Source organism: Aphis gossypii, chromosome 1 (assembly GCF_020184175.1).
Source record: "Aphis gossypii isolate Hap1 chromosome 1, ASM2018417v2, whole genome shotgun sequence".
In the NCBI taxonomy this organism is placed as follows: Eukaryota; Metazoa; Arthropoda; class Insecta; order Hemiptera; family Aphididae; genus Aphis; species Aphis gossypii.
This window is the reverse complement of record NC_065530.1, coordinates 64969479-64989280: the sequence shown is the minus strand read 5'-3', so window position 1 is coordinate 64989280 and position 19802 is coordinate 64969479. Positions and strand designations below refer to the sequence as shown.

Here is a 19802-nt window from a genome sequence, read left to right as displayed (position 1 = left end):
ATAGAAAATAAACACATAGTAATATATAGATACAATGAAATCAATAAGACTATCATAGATTCATAGCACATTTTTAGCTTGTGTGGAAAATATGTGTAAATATTATTAAGTGAAAAAAAGGTAGGTAAATGAAATTATTATTATTTAAAAAATATATCGAAATAATCAAAAATATATTTTTAAAAGAAAACAACATCATTATAATGATTATTGCGGCACCATGGTGTTCCACTTGAAGCCTTATAACTTATAAGATAAGATAGTGTCGTTTTTATGAACGACCGTAATAATCTTTATTTAGTCGTTCTTCAAATGTTGTCATAGCACAGGCTACCATCGTCCATCGCGGATATTACACCGATTAAGTAGTATTTTTTATTTTATTATATTTACCAATATACCTATGTGTAAGTGTTTCATATTGCTTCCTATCTATTGGATATTATTGGATACAGAATGCACTATATTGATGGTATTTTAGACGTATAATATTTTTATTTTCAGTTAGTAGTTATTATAATATCAAAAAATTAAAGAAACAAAGTAATATTTTCATCAGTTCTATTTTGAATAAGGTAATTACTTATACAGTTATCTACATACAATTAATTAATATCACATCTGTAAGTATTTTTTCCATTTTACAGATAGACAATATAGACAATTTACTAAACTATGTAAAAAAATTATCTGTGGTCTCTTTGGTATTTTTATGATATTTTAATTTAAATTATGAATAGGTACATGAAAAATTAAAATCTAAAACCACTCATTATTTATCTAAAAATAAAAATATTTTAAAAACCAATGAGAAAACACGTTATAGATCTTTAATGATTTAATAATTATCTTGCTTAAAACTTGATAAATTTGTTATTCATATGTATTTGTTGAAAGACGGATGTTGAGATCAGACATACAGATGCAACATTCTTTTATTTTTTCAAACTATAATTACCTTTTAAAAAAAGAGATGATGTAATTGTTACTTTATAATATCTTAAAAGTTCTGAGAAATTAAAAATCACGAACTAAGATATCTGAGTTCGTGTTAAAAATATTACACATCGATATCTAAAATACCATCCTGTGTTCAATGTCTGATAAGAAACTATAGGTATGCCAATGTTGGAACCTTCGAGTCGCAAAGCACTTAGAACTTAAAAAAAAAATTAATATATATTACGTTATTAAAAAACCAATGACTTCTTAATTTTACTTGAATCCAGGTACTAAATAAACCAAGTATAAAATTATACATTGGAATTTCAAAAATGTTTTTATTCATAATTTTTTCTTCTTATAAAATGAATGTAATTATTTAAATTTTTTTCTATTATTAACTGTTGAGTCCGAAGTTAATCGTTATAATTCAATAATTAATTACCAATTTAAATTGATGAACGGATACACACCACTACACCATCCTAACACAAATGTAGAAGTGGAGCGCGAGTGAAGTGTCTAAAACAAGTTAAGTTTTTAAAAAAAATTTCGTCTGATTCGAGTCCCGTACATGAATATAATATAATAATAGTAATTTATTTATAAAGTTTGGATCATCGACTCGACAACTCATGATTTCAAATTTCAATTATCATAGTCACATTTGTCCATAGGTAGGTAATAAACTAATAACTTTTAGGACTCACTTTATTGAATTATCGTTCTTTATATTTTTAACCTCATTTTAAGGTCTTGAAAAAGAACTTAATTGTTTTACCGCAACTATTTAAAAAATATACATATATATTTTACGTAGGTATTGATGTTACCTATCAATTAAGCATGAAATTGAATATAATTAAAATATAAAATTAAAAATACATATTATATGATATACCAATGCAAATTCACCTAATTTCGTTACCCCAACCATTCAGCTTTGTTCTTAGACATATCCGTATTATGATTATTATTTAGCATTACCTATAGTATTTTTTTTAAATGTTCTACTTTTCAAAAACACCCTCCAAAATATTTTTCTATGTACGTACCTGAACTACACGATCCTATGTATGGGCTATATGCCTATATGGCTATATGTATAAATGTATAAGGCTATAAACATAAGTACTTTATTTTCGAGCACAGTTTGTCGAGTTAATCGGTTATCGATTAACGAAATCATGTTTATAATAAACTTTTTTTTACCTACTATTTTTCGATTTCATATTGGTGATGATGTAATTATAGTATTTATTATGTACATAAGTCATTCTACAAATGTTACACACGACCATGGTCCATGAGTTAAACCATGCAACAGTTAACGAACTTTGAAATTTATAAATATGTATTTGTAATTTGTATAAACTTTATTAATTATTGCGTTAACATTATTTTTATTTTTATTAATTATGAATCATTTTCAGCATTCTTAAATTATATATTATAATACAATATTTTCTTCTATATTAATATATATATTCTATTTATATATTTACAAACAACGATAAACATCAAACATAAAGTTAGAACTTTAGAAGTTATTAATTCTCCATAATCCAGGTAGTATCTATAGCCGTGCCGGTGCCGCCGTGGTTGACGCTGTTAATCGTCTATTCTGGAGATAGTAGAAGTAGACACAAATCAGTATCGTACATACGCGATAAAAAAAGATGATAAGAAAAAGCATCCAAATTTTAAATTTTAATGGAATTCATGTCGTCGATCTTCGTCGTCATCTAGTCAATATTGTCGCCGTTACTGTTCCCGATCATTTTCTTCCGAAATCTGTACGATTCGAGGTGTATGCAGCTATCGTCATTTTAATTGCTAACAATTTGTTTTTTTTTTAATAAACACTATCAGTAACATAGCCCATACACGTAAAACAGCCACCTGAAATGACTGTCCAAATGTCATCAGTTTGCGGACTATCGTTTTTGATATGCGTGCGATGAACGTCGCTCGAGACCCTCTGGGTGCCATAAAAAGTTACCTACCGCAATGGACGACAATGATCAAGTGATTTTTTACCCAAACCAAGGTGTCGATCCGCACAACCGATGCTGCGGTGGTTCCATGTGGTGTATTCAGGTAACGATGATATGATAAATATTTTTTTCCATTAGTACTCATACGGTACTGTTTTTCCAGGACATATGCGGTATTATTTGTGCGATATTCACATGGCTGTTGATACTGTATGCTGAGTTTGTAGTGACTTTTGTTACACTTCTGCCATGTCCGTATCCCATTTTCCAGTGTGTCAACATGGTTATATTCCAAATCTTTGCATTCCTCGCGATGGCTTCTCATCTACGCACAATGTTTACAGATCCGGTATGTTTACATAAACTCAATGCCTAGTTTTCATAAAATATTGTGTTAGGTACAATACCGGCAGCATTTCGTTAAAGATAAAAATGCAAACTACTTTAGGTACCTGTTACACGCACCTTCTTAATTTATTTAACACATTGTTTTTTAAATACCTAGCTTATCTATTTTATAATACAACTTGAGATAATTTCAGTTCAGTAGGTCAGTAAATAAATCAACCAAATGCATAGTAATCAATTTTTCTTTATTACTAAGGTATATTAACGGTGTATTTTAATTGTAATGCTAACACATAATAATTAATAAATGTAATAATTATATGTTACATTAACATTATAATTTTTTTTTTATTATTATTATTATTATATAGGTAAATTTACTTACATTGATTTTATCACTTTTTGTATATAAACTATCAAGATTGAACTTGTTATACTATGTTATGATTTATGAATAATCTAATTAAATCATTGTTCAGGGTGCAGTGCCAAAAGGAAATGCTACAAAAGAAATGATACAACATTTAGGTTTACGTGAGGGTCAAGTGATATATAAATGTCCGAAATGCTGTTGTATTAAACCCTCAAGAGCCCATCACTGTTCTGTTTGCCAAAGGTTCACTAAAAGAATTTTAAACTCATAAAATAACTTGTCCATACTCAAAGTTTATTATTACTTTTAGATGTATTAGAAAAATGGACCATCATTGCCCATGGGTTAACAATTGTGTTGGAGAAAAAAACCAGAAATTTTTTGTACTATTTACGGTATTAATAATATATAATATTCATTTTTTTAATTTATACAATCAATATTCTAACCATTCTGTAATTTTGTTCTTTAGCTTTACATTGCTGCTATGTCAATGCACGCATTATATTTGTGTGTAAGCCAATTTGTTTGGTGTCTACATTCCGAGTGGAAGCAATGTTCTTGGTATACACCTCCCGCAACAGTAGTTTTTTTGATATTTTTAGGTTTTGAAGCATTACTATTTGCAATATTCACCTTGGTAATGTTTGCAACTCAACTACAGGCCATATGCTCTGATGAAACGGTAAATATTATGTCACATAGTAGTTAATGATTTACCAAAATCGTAATTTATAAATCAACATTCTGTTTATATCATTAATGTATAAGCAGTTTCTTTTCATTAAGTTATAAGTATAAAAAAATATCTTTAAAAAAATACCAAAATAAAATGTACTTGATATTTATATACTTCAACTATACTTTTATATTGTTTATTTTCAAATATTTAACCTACAGTTAATCCACTTGTGCACATTATTTAGTAGCACAAAAGTTTATTAAATTTATATAAAAAAAATTAACAATAATCTCTCATAATTATTATAATATTCCAGGGTATTGAACAATTAAAAAAGGAAGAAGCTCGATGGATGAAAAAATCTAAATGGAAGAGCTTACAAGCTGTATTTGGCAGGGTTTCCATAACTTGGCTATCACCTTTCTCACAGCCAGCTCCCAAGATCAAAGTAGATAATTATCTACAGGTCTAGTGATATGAACAGTATTTACATATTTATAAAGTTTACCTCTTGTACCTAATATTTATGATTCTACTATATAATATTCTTGTTATTTAAAAACAAATTTATTATACTATAAATTTAAAAATGATGACTGCATCAAATATAAGACAATGATTCTTTTATTAACAGAGGATCTAATTAATAAGTTTAATTACTTTATGAATTTTGAATTGCTATTTTATTATTGTTAAATCCTTACTATAATACAGTCAGTAATTGGTTAATTTGTTACTTTATAGTTTATATACTTTTATTCGAATTATTTTATTTTGCTGCTTTTTCTTACTATTTGTTTACTATTATTATTGACGAACAATACATAATTACTAATTTTAAATACATATGTACATAAATTATTTGTCAAAATTGAAACGCCTTTTCCCGTCAAATCTATATCCATAAGCAGGAGAGTTTTTAGCATCTACAAGAGCAGGATTTCTGTACTTGTAGAATGATCCGTGACCGTGAGGCGATCTAGATGCTCCATTACTCACTCCATATGCTTCTCTTGGATAAAAAGCTTCAAATTTTGCACTCAATACAGAAACTATACTCCATAAAGCTAGATATAAAAGAATCTGTAACTGAAGAAAGTGTGAAAATTATGTATTTAAATGTTATAAAATTGAAATATCTAATAATAATAATAGAATATTTAAACAAAAAAAATCTTTTGTCTTACCTTCATGTTTGTAGTTAATTAAAAAAAATTGTATAAAATAAATATTAAATATATATAAAACAATAAAGGCAACTGATCAAATTTTATTAGTTTTATTTCGTGGTAAGTAACAGGTATATGAGCCCACATTAAAATTCTATAGTCATAAAAACATTGTGTCATAACATCTTGATTGGTTACCAACTTTCTCTTGACCATGAACACTTAATGTGATAGTGGCATACCTATTACTCTAATATAATATTAGTTTTATTTAAATAATTTATCACATGAAAAATAATTCAATAGAATTGTACATAGGTATCAATGTATAATTAAAAAATATTGTTTATCATTACAAAATAATTTTTATTTTCTATATTATAACAATTATTTAAACAGAAAACTGTCTTCATTTGGAGACAAATATTTTTTGTGTAGTATTAATAATATAGTATATAATTAAAAACAAATCACAGTTCTATCAATCAAATTGATTGTAAATTCATAGTTAAATCTGAAAGAATAAAATATATCAATCAATAAACAGAAATTTTATTATTTTTTTAATATAATTAATAATTTATTATATCAATTTACTTTCAACAATATTTTTAATTGCCATAACTGTTGGTGATCCAGCATGTTTTTGAACAAAGTTGACGCCTTCATCGCAACATCGCCCCAACGAAGGATCTAACGGAACTGATCCAAGGAATGGAACACCCATTTCGTGTGACATCTGAGCAGCACCACCAGTATTTTTTGGAAATATTTCAGAAGTAACTTTACATTTGGGACAAACAAAAGAAGACATATTTTCAACCACACCCAATATAGGTAATCCAACTTTTCTGGCAAAATCCAATTCTTTACGAACATCTAACAAAGACACTTCTTGAGGAGTAGTTACGACAACTGCTGAAAAGTTATCAGTTGATTTAAGGAATTGGACTAATGAAAGATGTTCATCAGAAGTTCCTGGAGGAGTGTCAACAATCAAATAGTCCAATGTGTCACCCCAATCAACTTCAGTCAAAAATTGTTTGATCATAGCTAGAAAAATAATATTTATGAAAATATAATCTAGTAGTAAAAATGTTTAATGTTATCAAGAATTAAAATATATAGAAATCACCATTTTTTTTGGGACCCCTCCAAATTACAGCGTCATCCTTACTTTCTAGCAAAAATCCAACCGACATGATTGATAAATTTTCTTCAACAAACTAAAATAATCATACAAAAATTGTATTAAAAATTTTAATTATTTTTTTAAGTATCAATAATGATACTTAAATAAATATCTCTTCTATTGTTCTTACCACAGGAGACCATCCTGATCCACTTTGATGAATCTAAAAATGAAATAAATTGATTAAAATGCTATCTAACATTGTTTAATAAATAATGTACAAACATTTTCATCTTGAACTCCAAACACAAGGGGAAGCGATGGTCCACAAATATCAACATCTAACACTCCAATCTAAATATTAAAAAAATTGGAAATAAATAAATATGTTATCAGATTATTAACAACAGAGTATTATGACAATATCATTACATTTTTTTGTTCATTTTCATTTGCTAATACTCTAGCTAATAATGATGTGAATGTACTTTTACCCACTCCGCCTTTACCAGATAGTATTAGGATTTTATATTTCACTGAAGAAAGTCGATGTTTTAACACTTCTAAAGCTAAATGGTCAAGAATACAAAATATAAAATTTGCATTTAAAAAAATGTGTAACATAAAATAAATGTTTACTAACCCGGATCAGGGAGTTGAGTTACACCAGATGCACAAATATTTTGATTTGGACATCCTTGACATGCAGATACTTGACCGGCTGATGAACTATCTGTGCCTGGGCAATCTAAAAATTTCAAAACATGTAAATTGTAAATCATAATTCATAGAGGATTCTATAAGTAGTTTCCAGTTACTGGTACTTAACATTTTGTAGATATAGGTATAATAATGAATTAAAGTATGATATTTCTTATTATCAAATAAATGTATAAAAGAAAACAGTTTTTCTTAAACTTACGACTTGGAATGTTGGGATCCATTAATTATTGTTTTCAGAAATCTGTTGTTAATATCATTTGAATTTAGCGTAACAAATGAAAATTCTGGGCTCTGGCTGACACAAAAGTGTTAGACTAGTACCAGTGAATTGTTGATTGTAGTCTATTCACTGTTGAACTGGTAAATGAAATGAATCAAAATTAATTAAATAATTATGAATAATTCGTTATCTAAGTAAAACAGATATTTTATATTTTTATGCGGTTTTCTGATTTTACTCTCTTATCAGTATTCTGTGATAATATACTACGGTATCTATTGATATCAGTCATTTTTGAAGAAAAATAAAAGTAAACACTAAACGTGCAATATTTTAAAACTGTATACAGTCTAGGTATTGAACATATAATCATCACTTTTTTATGTTTACTGTTTAACGAAAATATTATGAATAAGCGAGAAGTTCAAGTCCTAGTCGTTTAATTGGGAAATTTAAAGAGTCGTTCAATGTAGATGATCGTCTTCCAGTAGCAATTAAGCTGACAACAAATTGTTTAATATACCTACCAAAATAATTTTTTTAGCACAAATTCCTACTATATTGAAATGGAAGTACAGGATACTGAGCCAAAAGTAAACTAATTTTTTTTACTTAATTTATTTGTTTTGGTCGACAATTTGTGTAAACCGTACTTCTAAGTATATATTATTTAATAACTATGTAATATGTTAATTATATACCTAACCTAACCATTGTTTGAAAAAATATTCAATAATAACAATAATAATTTATAATTAAAATATTATTCTAATTGTTTGCAGTGCTCCTTGTGTGGAGCCATAGTGGGTGATTATTGTCCAGAATTCGTTGAACAAATGAAAACAAACTATGGTGACTTCAAAGATTTTCAAGTATTTTTTAATAACTTCAAAAAAGATCCCGATTCAGTTCGTGACCAATGTATAACATGTCGTAAATTGAAATGGAAAAATATGAAATATACAAATATCCGTAAGTACCTGTATTATTATACTTTAATAATTAATTATAAACATTTTCCATCCTAAAAAAATAATTCTAGCATTCTATAGTTTCCTGCACGAATCCCGGTATAATAAAAATACGCGCAGCCCAATATTGGAAGTATATTACGAAGGCATTATAACTTATAACAAAATCTTACTATATTTGGGCACTCAATATTTTTTTCAGGTCAAGTGAGACCACCACATACCCAGACTGCAGATACTCCGAAAAAAAAATGGTTTGTCCAAGTTGCAATTCTTTCATCATTAGCATTAGTTTTCGGATCCCAGATATCGAACTATTCTAACACTTCTGACACTAATAGTTTGAGGGATGATAATGTGAAGTCCACAATGAGATCGCTAAAAAGTGAATTCCCATCGTTGCAGCAGAGCATAATAAATAAACTAGGTGGTGCTCTTTTTCGGCTTGAAAAGCCAGGTGAACCAGTTGTTTTCATGCTTTTGCATGATGATACAAACAAAAAGACTACTGACTGCTTAGTGTCGCATGCAAGCAATGTGGCCAAAAAATTCATATTCACTAACTCCCAAAAAAGCTTGTGGATGAACGGGTCAGAATGGACTAGTTATTCAGACTTCGATCATGAAGACTTACTGTACAAAAAGGTATATAACATTTAACAGCTGCACTAATATTCATAGCATTTAATTTAAAATTCTTATTGATACAGAATAAATTATTCTGTATGTAAAACTGATTATTATTCATTATAACTAGATAATAAAAACGGAATGACCTATATAAATTATTTTAATTTTTTCAAAAAGGTTTCTCATTTTTTTTTTTTTTATTTGGACCTAGGTTTTATTGAAATAATAATAATTTAAACACAATAGAATTCACTTATCCATTTTTCTGCCTTCTTTGGCATCACAGTTAAATCAAACTTTATATTAAACAGATCTAGACTATTTCTTACTTTAAGTAATAAGTCTGAGTAAAAAATTTAAATCCGACCTGCATGAACTTGGATACCAATTGTCAGTTATATTTACTATAAAAATTGTAAACGGGTTATTTTCAAAGAGATGATTGAAGGTGATTGATTTTGGGATTTAACTACTGACTATTAAACCATATCGATTTCTCATGTTTATGCTTAAACTTTACATTTGTTTAAATTCTTATTATATTTTAAATTGACAATTTTCTATTCTCCAGCTGCCATTAATTTATTGTTTTTTTTTTTACAATTCAGCTAACTACGCCACTTGAAGAAAACAATGTGCTAGTGTTAGAAAACTTGCAAGATTTACCGTGGTCATTGGCCAAAATGCTGCACCATCTATGTGATGCCGAAAATCCAACATTCGTAAACGCCATGTATATGTTGGAACTTAGGGTAAAGGATGATCTACAACACCTGTCTGAACGCGAAAAAATATTAGTAGCCGAGCGAGCTATGAACATGGTATGGCAGGACGCACCAAATGAGTTCAGGGCACCGTTAATTGCTCGACTCACATCATATGTAGATGCAGTACTGGGAGAATCAGACCAACCATGTCATAGAGAATCTTTCATCAGGATATCGCCCTGAATACATTCTCTAATTTTTTTGTGAAATCCATAATAAGTTGATAGGTGATCTACTTTTCAACTGTATTCATATGATATTATTCAATTTTAATTGTTGTTTTTATATATTATACCTACCTAAAAAAAACGGTTTGGTTAGGTTACGTTTTTTATTCTATACTCTTTATGTTTATCATTATTATAATATTTAATATGTATTAATTAAATAATATAATATATTATTATTATATTATAATGCATCAATAATAAATACAACATTTCAATATAATATGTAAAAATGTGCAAATAATTAATTTTAGTTTTAATTTGACTAAAGTAAAAGAAATATTATTTTCATAGATTTTATTTTATTTATACTTATATTTTCAATAATATTTTTGATAGAAAAATAATTACAATCAATGATAGAAAATAAAATTAGGCAAGTGCATAGTACACATGGGCGTAGGTAGGGGGAGGGTGCTCAAATACTCCCCGAAATTAATGATAAAACAATTTTAAAATAAATATTTTGAATTAAGCTTAATGTATATCTAGACCAAAACTCTACTTATGTCCATGATAGTACATAGTGCATATTATTTATACTTTCACTGATATGATATAGATTCTTGACTTAAAACCAATATTTTAATATGAATATAATTACATGGACTATTAACCATAAGTCAAAGATGCCAAAATGGAATTTTATGACAAGTGCCAGACTTATTAAAAGGTGCGAAATGGTGGCCTTAAATTCTTGATGATACCTACAATCAATATAATATCTGGACAATAAAATTCTGATTAATTGTTTCTAATTTTTAATATCTATTATTTTTATTTTTTTAAACGTCTACAATTAGTTTAATCCAATGCAACTAAACAATAAAACCTGAATTTCACTATAATAATTATTTTTTAAAGAATAATTTGTAATATTATTATAAAAGTAAAATTGGGTTCCATATTTTATTTTATTGTTATGTTTATATGTAGGGACATAAGGTTTTAATGTATTATGTAAGTGTAGTTAAAATAATACTTTTTTTCTTTTTTGTCACATTTCAATTTTGTTTTTGTTTTTATATATAATTATAATTAAAAAAAAAATAATAATAATTTAAAATGTGCTTATTTTAAATTTGTTGTCATTTAATTTTTGCATGAAAAACCATATTTTATAATCTTTAAATAACAATTATAACTTTTATTTCAGAAACTTAATATACAATCAGAAATTTTAACAAAATACTTTCTAACCCAACCTCTTAATATACTTGTTTTAGGTTGTTCAAGACTCAAGTCTTAATGTTACAATAATAATAATAAAAAAAAGAAGAATTAAAATATTCATAATAACAAGTCTGTAAACTATGTGTTCATCAATTTACCTTATAGTAAGGAACATAATAATCCAGTCAAAATAGACAAAAAAAGATGTAAACTTCGGAAAAATTCGCATAGAGCTGAAAATTGGTACACATCTTAGGTACATTATTACAAATAAAATGTCAAAAGTCCCCATCGATCCCACCGCTGCTAAAAATTTAATTCGAGGTCAAAGGTCACAAAAATAGGTTTTTCACAAATATCTCTAAAACTTTAAGTTTTTTTGTAAAAATAGCTATTACAAATTTGTAGATCAAGAAATTATCTAAAAAAAAAGTATCTTGAACTTTTTTCTATGATTAATATTTCATGAGATATTGCAAATTCAAAATTTAATCTTTGAGGCGCTTGGTACATTTTTTTCTCTGAGGGTATAATCTATAATTTTGTCATGAAATAAGTTTTTATTTAGGTTTTTTAGAATTGATAAGAAATGATAAATGCATTATTAACTATTAAGTCAAAACACTTTATTAGAAATTAAGTTAAATTTGTTTTGTAAAATTATGCCGTGTCAGTGCGGTGTTTTTTTGCATTGTATTCGGTTTAATCTTGCAACGATAATATACAATGATATTAATGATAACATTAAATATTACTATTATTTTAAACCACAGTATGTTTTGAAATATTATTCATAGGAACAAAACCATGACAAATATAATATGTCTTATTTATCATGAACAAAACCATATTTTTCAGTAAATTAGACGCCAAACTCGGCAGGGCAAAGCAAAAAACAGACTACGGTATTGATATATGACAGTAGCCACTAGCCAGTAATACTACTTAAGTATCTGCAATATCTCATGAAATATTAATCATAAGAAAAAAGTTCAAGATACTTTTTTTTTAGATAATTTCTTGATCTACAAATTATGTAATAGCTATTTTTACAAAAAAACTTAAAGTTTTAGAGATATTTGTGAAAACCTATTTTTGTGACCTTTGACCTCGAATTAAATTTTTAGCAGCGGTGGGATCGATGGGGACTTTTGACATTTTATTTGTAATAATGTACCTAAGATGTGTACCAATTTTCAGCTCTATGCGAATTTTTCCGAAGTTGAATATTTATTTTGACTGGACTATAAGGAGAATATTTATAAGATGCTTTAATCTTTAGAGAATATTACGGCATTTTATTTAAACTGTGTTTTAGCCTAAAAACCCGAACCCTATAACAAATAATAATTACCGTCTTACTCTAATCAGTGTTGTTTATAGTTTATAAATATATTCTAATAACTTATTATTAACTTATTCTAATACTTATTAGTAATAAGTAATAGACAGTACAATTCTAATAATTTTAAACTATAAATATTCGTTCAACATACAGCATTGTGATTTATGATTGTATTGCATGTCGGTGTATTTTAGTTTTAGTATTCCTACCTCGTTTACCTATATATTATTTATAATCAGCATTGATAAGTATTTATGTAGGTATACCTCGCTTTGTGAACTAATTCCATCGAGATGAGTAATCCGCCTGCGTGTCAGTTTGTATAATATAGCACCTGAAAATCAGACATCATTTTGACTAGGTACTCTCTACATTTTCCTGATATCCCTAAAAATAATTTGAACTTTTGGTAAAAATCGGTCGGGTAATTTTTGAATCAATAAGCTACAAACACACGGATATTGTCTCTTGTTGTGCATTTGAATAACAAATAATCAAATATTATTTGATTTAATATTAAAAAAAATGTTATAACAACACATCGGATAGGCTATCCTATCCGTCAATGACAACCCTTATTATATTATAAACAACACACTGTTATTCGATTTCCGTCAACCAAAACGAAATTCACGTTTGAGCTACAGTGCCACGCATACCCACATACAGCAAACACATTACAATTTTAAAAAATCCTCCGACCCTCGAGTAATCTATTAATATAACTTTTATTCAAATCAGTCCAGTTGTTTCTTCAGAGATTAGCGCGTTAAACTTATATATTCTTCGGTTTTGTATATGTATAGAAACATACTTATACCTACAATATACATTATAAAAAATATATTATAATTTACTAAAAAAATGATTGGGTGCCAGAAATTATAAACTACAAATTTCAATTGTTCATTTCCCATTTATACTGTGTAGATTGTAGACATATAGTGCATAATATGTATTGTGATGTATATCTACGTGTATCTTTATAGAAACTTACGTGCGATCATTCGACGTAAATCGACCGTTTACGAGTAGAAATTTACGAATTTTTTAGGTTTATTTTTATATTATTTATTATGGTAGTAGTTATTTACACGAAATCATATATTATTATTATACAATAATCATTATATTATACGTAAAAAAATAAAATATATACTTAAAAATACGAAACGATTATAGATTAGAATATTATTATTGGCGATGAGCGTGTGATCAGAACGACGAATGATGATGACCGTGTTGCGAACTAAAGTCCGGAACAAAGTGATGTTGCTGCTGTTGTTGTTGGTGATGTCCTCCGAAATCTGCGACGGCGTCTTGCTGGGTGAACTTTTCGGACTGCGGTTGATGCTGCTGTAGAGCGTAGTGGTGCTGATGATGTGGTTGTTGTTGGTGTTGTTGTTGATGATGTTGTTCGATCTTGACGGGGACGTGGACTGGCACGTGAACCGGAACTCGGACCGGATACGGCACGCGTTTCTCGACCGGATACGGGACGGGCTTATCGTACGGGAAGGGCACGTTTTTGTACACGTTGTACGGCACCGGTCTGATGTACGGCACCTTGACGGGCACGGGCACGGGCTTTTCCACGCGGAACGGCACCTTCTTGACGACGGGAACGTGCACGGGCACAGGCCTGTCGTACGGCACCTTGACGGGCACGCGCACCTGCTTGTACACGGGGTACCGGACGATCTTCTCCTTGTACACGGGGTACGGCTTGTCGACGTGCACTGGCACGGGACGGTCGTACGGCACCTTGACGGCCACCGGCACGTCCTTCTGCACCGGGTACGGCTGCGGCTCGTACACCTTGACCGGGTACGGCACTTCTTTCTCCACCTTGACCGGGTACGGCTTGGGCACGTGCACCGCGCGCGGCTTGTCCACCGGTACCTCTACCACGTACCGCACGGGTTTCACCACGTCCACGCGCACCGGCACTGGGACGTTCTTCTCGATCACCGACACTTTGGGTGGACGATTATGACCGACGACGCCGCCGAAATCGTATTCCTGTTGCTGCTGAGCGTGTTGGCCCGCGCCGAAGTCGAATTGTTGCTGATGCTGCTGCTGCTGATGCTGGACGTGCCCCGCGCCGAAGTCGAATTGTTGCTGTTGCTGTTGGTGATGAACGCCGCCGCCGCCGTAATCGTATTCCGGTTGCTGTTGGTGACCACCTGTAGTGGAAAATCCCGACGAGGTATCTACGACGGTGCGCTTTTGCAAACGTTCGGCCGACGACAGAGCGCAACAACTCGCGCACAACAACGTCAACAAGAGCCGCGAAGACGACGCGATCGCCATTTTACACGCTTATATTCTACGCGATATAATATACTTAAACTGCAGTGCACAGACGCAGTTATCGCGCCGACGGACGGACGATAACGATGACGTGTGTGCTCGGGTCTCTGGCCATTTATACCCGTCCGGAGACTTCTCCTCGCCCGGTGCAGTTACTGCGCCAGAACAACAGCGTTTCCCGCACCTTTCGCGGCACGGGCTTTCACTTTCGCTTGTATACTGCAGTCGTCTGCCGCCGTATGAGTTTTTCCCGCGCCTGTTGCAACTGCAACGCATACACACCGCATCAATAACTTCACACAACTGCAGGATATACGTACACTGCGGTTTGAAGTAAGTACGGTCTGCAGAAAACAAATTCTATCGTGACGATTTTTTCCCCTCGTGTTATATAATACATCGGGTATTGGCACACGCTATCGCGCGCATCATAGTTTGAATACGACCCAAAGCAAAATATATTATAATATTTATACATTTCTGTAGAATATAGGTATCACATTATTCTTAAGACATCATTCGTGAATAAACTGCAAACACCAATATCAAACGTATATAGGTAGTAGGTATCGATAGATTTTGTAAGTGCGCAATCGCCTACTACTTGCAGTCGTATAACACCTGTATATATTGTGATTTATATAGTTGTAATAATCGTACTTGTATATAGATACGATTGGAGCTTGCGGTTAAAATCCGTTCGATTTTTCCACCCTGTATACTATGTACATGCATGAGCGACGTGTGGATGTGTGTAAAGCGTATATAGTATATATTATTATAAGATGCGAGCGTGCGCGTTACGCAACAGCGGCGTATAAGCACCTAATTATCGCGAGCGCCGGACATGTATATAAGTATTATATATACTTCCGGTTTTTTGGACCGCCACCGCCGAACTTGCACACCGAAACGATCGTTGCCCGAGATCGCGTTTACGTTTTCACGACGTTTTGTTAAAGAATTGTGCATCAGAAGGTATAGTCAAGAAAACAGCTCACGTATAATTAGATGCAGTAGGTATGCGTACAGAGTGATTCGCCGACCATGCTCGCCATTCCTTTTTCTTCTTCGATAATGCCAGTTATTGACAATCTGATTTTTGGAGTTTTTAATTCTACTTAAAGATCGTATTTTCAAATTCTCGAGATTTTACAATAATTAAAATTTTTTTGTTAAGGGTTCTTATATTTGAAAAACAGAAGTTATTAATACAAAAAAATCTCAAGAATTTGTATCTATATACATATTATATTCTTTAATATAGTATGCTTACCTATACTTAAAAGTTCTAAAAGTCATAATTCGAATAAATTCATTATTAAATAAAAAATGAGGGGTAAGCATGCTTGGTGAATCATTCTGTATATCTAGTAAGCATACTATATGGTATAATATATTTGAGTATACCATAACGCACGCGATAACTATCATTAACGCGCGTATATATCAAATTATATGTACATTTATATGACGTAGCCCTATAAATTATATTATCAGTCTATCTAAACGCAATATATAATATTATTTTGTATGTTCATAAACTATGTAATGTATTTATTATCACGGACTGTTTAATGTATTTCTTTGATCGTGACTTTCACAGTTTATTAAGTGGTATGTTCGACAAATGATTCTCTATTAACGAATTAACCTTTCGTTTGAGTAGGTCGTAGGTGTATCGTTTTTCCTTATTATAACAGTTTAACTTACATAGCAAAGTATAAATCGTAGATCAAACTATCAAAGGTGTTTTTATATTATAAAAAAAAAAATGGGATTGTGAGATGAGGAGTAAAAGACGAGAGTTACGCGTGTTAGGCACGAATCGAGTCTTTGAATCAGCGCGGCGGCGGATCCAGAGAGGGAGAACCTTTGCTGTAGCCTCTCATTTCCTCGAGAACTCAAATTTTATAGATCTTATTAATTATTTGTCTTCTGTTTTCAGATAAGTGTTTCAGCAGTTTCAATTTTCTATGTTTAGCTTAAATATTAGAGTGAAATGATCTATTATAAAACTTATGATGGTAACAAGAATATTATCTGTTTTCTCTCGTCGGTTTTTTACGGTATTTTAATTTTTAAGCAAGTAAGACATTAATATATTTAATAATGTTTATAATTCACTTAAAAATTTAAAATATCGTAAAAATAATTGTAAAATACCGACGGAAGAACGTAGAAAATGTTCTTAGTTAAGTTTGATAATAGGTCTTTTCATTTTATTCTAACCTTAACTAAATACACAACAATACAAAATTAGAATTACTAAACATTTTGGTATGGTATGCATAAGTAAAAATACGGAGACAATACAGCCGGTGTCATTTTAATATTGTATTATTCTATATTCACTTGTATAGCTTGGGATATTGCCATTTTTAAATCAGAAATTTAAATTACAAATTATACAAATGTCGAACTACCTACCGTGATGCACATATAGGTAATAAATAATAATATAACAATTGACTTATTGACGAAACAATTTTAATTTTGATGATACAAAAGTTTTGTATTCCTCGAGTGAATATTTCTCAAACTCATAATTTACATTTAATTAGTGTTTATATGATATGGTCTTATTTTATTTTAATTGTAATTTATTGTAGGTAGTACCTACTTAACTAGTAAGTATAATGTAACCTATAATATTATATAATTATGAATTTATGATTAATATACCAACATTATAGTACTTATTAAAATTATGTGTATCTGCTGTGGTTTACCATACAAAGTATGAAAATTTATTTGGTTTTAGAAAACGGATTTATGTAAATTATATACCGTTATGCGAATAATTATGGTATGTCGTGCGATTTACTGCACGATATAATATAATAAAACACGATAAAAATATGTAATTGATCATGTATAAACTAAATGTATAATACCCTCGAAGCTTTTATTATGCAACTTTTGATTGATATTATTTATATTATTGTGTTACCGTTTTCCATTGTACATATAATGTATCTCTATTAGTAATAGACTATTACGTCCTTTAGTCAATAGGTATATTATATATGCCTTATTGGATGTCGTCCGTTTGAGCGATAGTACCTACTTTTACATTAGATTTATCATAGGGCATGAGTCATTTGAGCTCGATTTATAATAATTATAATTTTTGACTGTATTATAAGATTTATAAGGGATTTTATCGATTCTACGCCATTACGCCAACTTTAAAATTAAGTTTAACGGGCCTAATAAAATATAGAATTGATATTAAATACTGAAAAAAACTTACAAATTATAACAACATCGATCGTTTTTAAATTATCTTAGACATTATTGATCAAATTCTATCTGGTAGGTTATTTTCCGTTTTTAAATTGTTATATGTAGTTATTAAGGATTAAACTATTCGAAATCTTATTTTGATAAATGATGAGTTCTAGGTATTTATGCCTTAATAAGGTGGGTTTCTACTTGACCGTTCCCGTATCCCATGTACACGTATTTATCAACACATTCGTACATACGGTTGTACATTAACGTCCTTCATGAAAAATACTCTGGTAAGCTCGGTAAGCGGTTTAGCGATAAATTAAAATACTTCAATTTGACTCGACTCCATAGTGTAAAGACGGATTTCCACTTCATATATTGTGTACGTGTACGTGCATAAAAATATTCTTCTGTGATTGGTTGGTATACATGGTAAGCTTTTGGTATACCAGAAAGTTTATACGTTCTTACCACACGTATAACCACGATACCACGAAGTTGGATCTAGTTCGTGCGTTTAACGGTCAAATTTGAGCGATAGCAGCAATAATCAATTTTAAAATCTTAAAAATGTGTTATGTTATTATAATATTAAATTATATTGTTTTAAAAGTTAGTTAAAGTGTACTTACACTATAGAGTCGAGCCAATTTACAGTAAGTTAATTTACCACTAAAATTAAGCGCTTACCAGTTACCGTGCTTACCAGAGTATTTTTCATGAAGGACATGTATGTACAACCGTTTGTACTTGTGTGTTCATAAAAGTGCACGTACACGGGAACGGTCCAGTGGAAACCCACCTTAAATACACTTTTATTTATTTATTTATTTATTTGTTAACGGGCTGGGCCCTATACAACAGTTTAACATAATACAATAATATATAATTTAAATAATTAACACAATGACACAATTAAATTTTTATAAGATAATAATTCAGAATAATAAGTATAATAATGATAATAAAACAATATAAAAATACATAATAATAAATGTATCAGTTTTGATGAACGGTGCTCTCATTGGCCAGCCGCATCATGCGGTCTAACGGATTATTTCTGCCATAGTTGGTAGTGTGCGCAGGAACAACGAAAGGAATATGGTATCTAGTAGTACGGGAAGGAACTTTGAAATTGACTAACGAGAGAAGTGAGGGAGCATCTATACGACCATCAACCAGTTTATTCAGAAACTCTATGTTAGCGTTAACTCGCCTGTCAGCCAGTGAAATGAGCTTTTAATTAACTTTTAAAACCTATTAACATAACCTAACTTTTTGTATAATTTAATATTATAATAACATAGCACATTTAAGATTTTTAAATTTGTGATTGATGTTATCGCTCAAATTAGATCATTCGAACGAAAATAGTTGAACTAGATTCAACTTCATGGTATCGTGATTAAACGTATGGTCAGAACGTATAAACTTTTTGGTATACCAAAAGCTTACCATGTATACCAACCAATCACAGAAAAGTATTTTTATCTACGTATACGTACACTTATGTAGTGGAAACCCGCCTTTACACTGTTAACCATTTACCCAGA

General features: G+C 30.2%; 5 protein-coding genes across 7 annotated transcripts; 2 read left to right on the top strand and 3 right to left on the bottom strand.

Annotated features, from left to right (window-relative positions):
* Positions 1–323: 323 nt before the first annotated feature.
* Positions 324–5010, top strand: LOC114123055 (palmitoyltransferase ZDHHC3). Of its 2 annotated transcripts, none has more exons than XM_027985910.2 (7): positions 324–365; positions 2512–3042; positions 3103–3288; positions 3767–3903; positions 3971–4055; positions 4133–4345; positions 4659–5010. In XM_027985910.2, the coding sequence occupies exons 2-7, from the start codon at positions 2953–2955 to the stop codon at positions 4812–4814; spliced, it is 867 nt and encodes a 288-aa protein (XP_027841711.1). In that variant the 5' UTR covers positions 324–365; positions 2512–2952; the 3' UTR covers positions 4815–5010. The 2 variants fall into 2 exon arrangements, with proteins under 2 accessions (XP_027841711.1, XP_027841712.1); XM_027985911.2 differs by lacking the exon at positions 324–365 and having other exon boundaries at positions 798–2738; positions 2815–3042.
* A 141-nt stretch (positions 5011–5151) lies between these two features.
* Positions 5152–5762, bottom strand: LOC114123056 (uncharacterized). Of its 2 annotated transcripts, none has more exons than XM_050197238.1 (2): positions 5530–5762; positions 5152–5425 (listed from the first exon to the last, which is right to left on the bottom strand). In XM_050197238.1, the coding sequence occupies exons 1-2, from the start codon at positions 5533–5535 to the stop codon at positions 5201–5203; spliced, it is 231 nt and encodes a 76-aa protein (XP_050053195.1). In that variant the 5' UTR covers positions 5536–5762; the 3' UTR covers positions 5152–5200. The 2 variants fall into 2 exon arrangements, with proteins under 2 accessions (XP_050053195.1, XP_027841713.1); XM_027985912.2 differs by having other exon boundaries at positions 5152–5431; positions 5530–5686.
* Positions 5763–5819: 57 nt separating this feature from the next.
* On the bottom strand, positions 5820–7766 carry LOC114123054 (cytosolic Fe-S cluster assembly factor NUBP1 homolog). The gene is made up of 8 exons (XM_027985909.2): positions 7566–7766; positions 7287–7391; positions 7076–7212; positions 6929–6997; positions 6834–6866; positions 6647–6737; positions 6109–6564; positions 5820–6025 (listed from the first exon to the last, which is right to left on the bottom strand). The coding sequence occupies exons 1-8, from the start codon at positions 7585–7587 to the stop codon at positions 5997–5999; spliced, it is 942 nt and encodes a 313-aa protein (XP_027841710.2). The 5' UTR covers positions 7588–7766; the 3' UTR covers positions 5820–5996.
* A 138-nt stretch (positions 7767–7904) lies between these two features.
* On the top strand, positions 7905–10989 carry LOC114123052 (uncharacterized). Its single transcript, XM_027985908.2, has 4 exons — positions 7905–8179; positions 8369–8558; positions 8760–9202; positions 9796–10989. The coding sequence occupies exons 1-4, from the start codon at positions 8153–8155 to the stop codon at positions 10135–10137; spliced, it is 1002 nt and encodes a 333-aa protein (XP_027841709.1). The 5' UTR covers positions 7905–8152; the 3' UTR covers positions 10138–10989.
* A 2756-nt stretch (positions 10990–13745) lies between these two features.
* Positions 13746–15116, bottom strand: LOC114123074 (uncharacterized). Its single transcript, XM_050197236.1, has one exon. The coding sequence runs from the start codon at positions 15010–15012 to the stop codon at positions 13915–13917; it is 1098 nt and encodes a 365-aa protein (XP_050053193.1). The 5' UTR covers positions 15013–15116; the 3' UTR covers positions 13746–13914.
* Positions 15117–19802: the final 4686 nt, after the last annotated feature.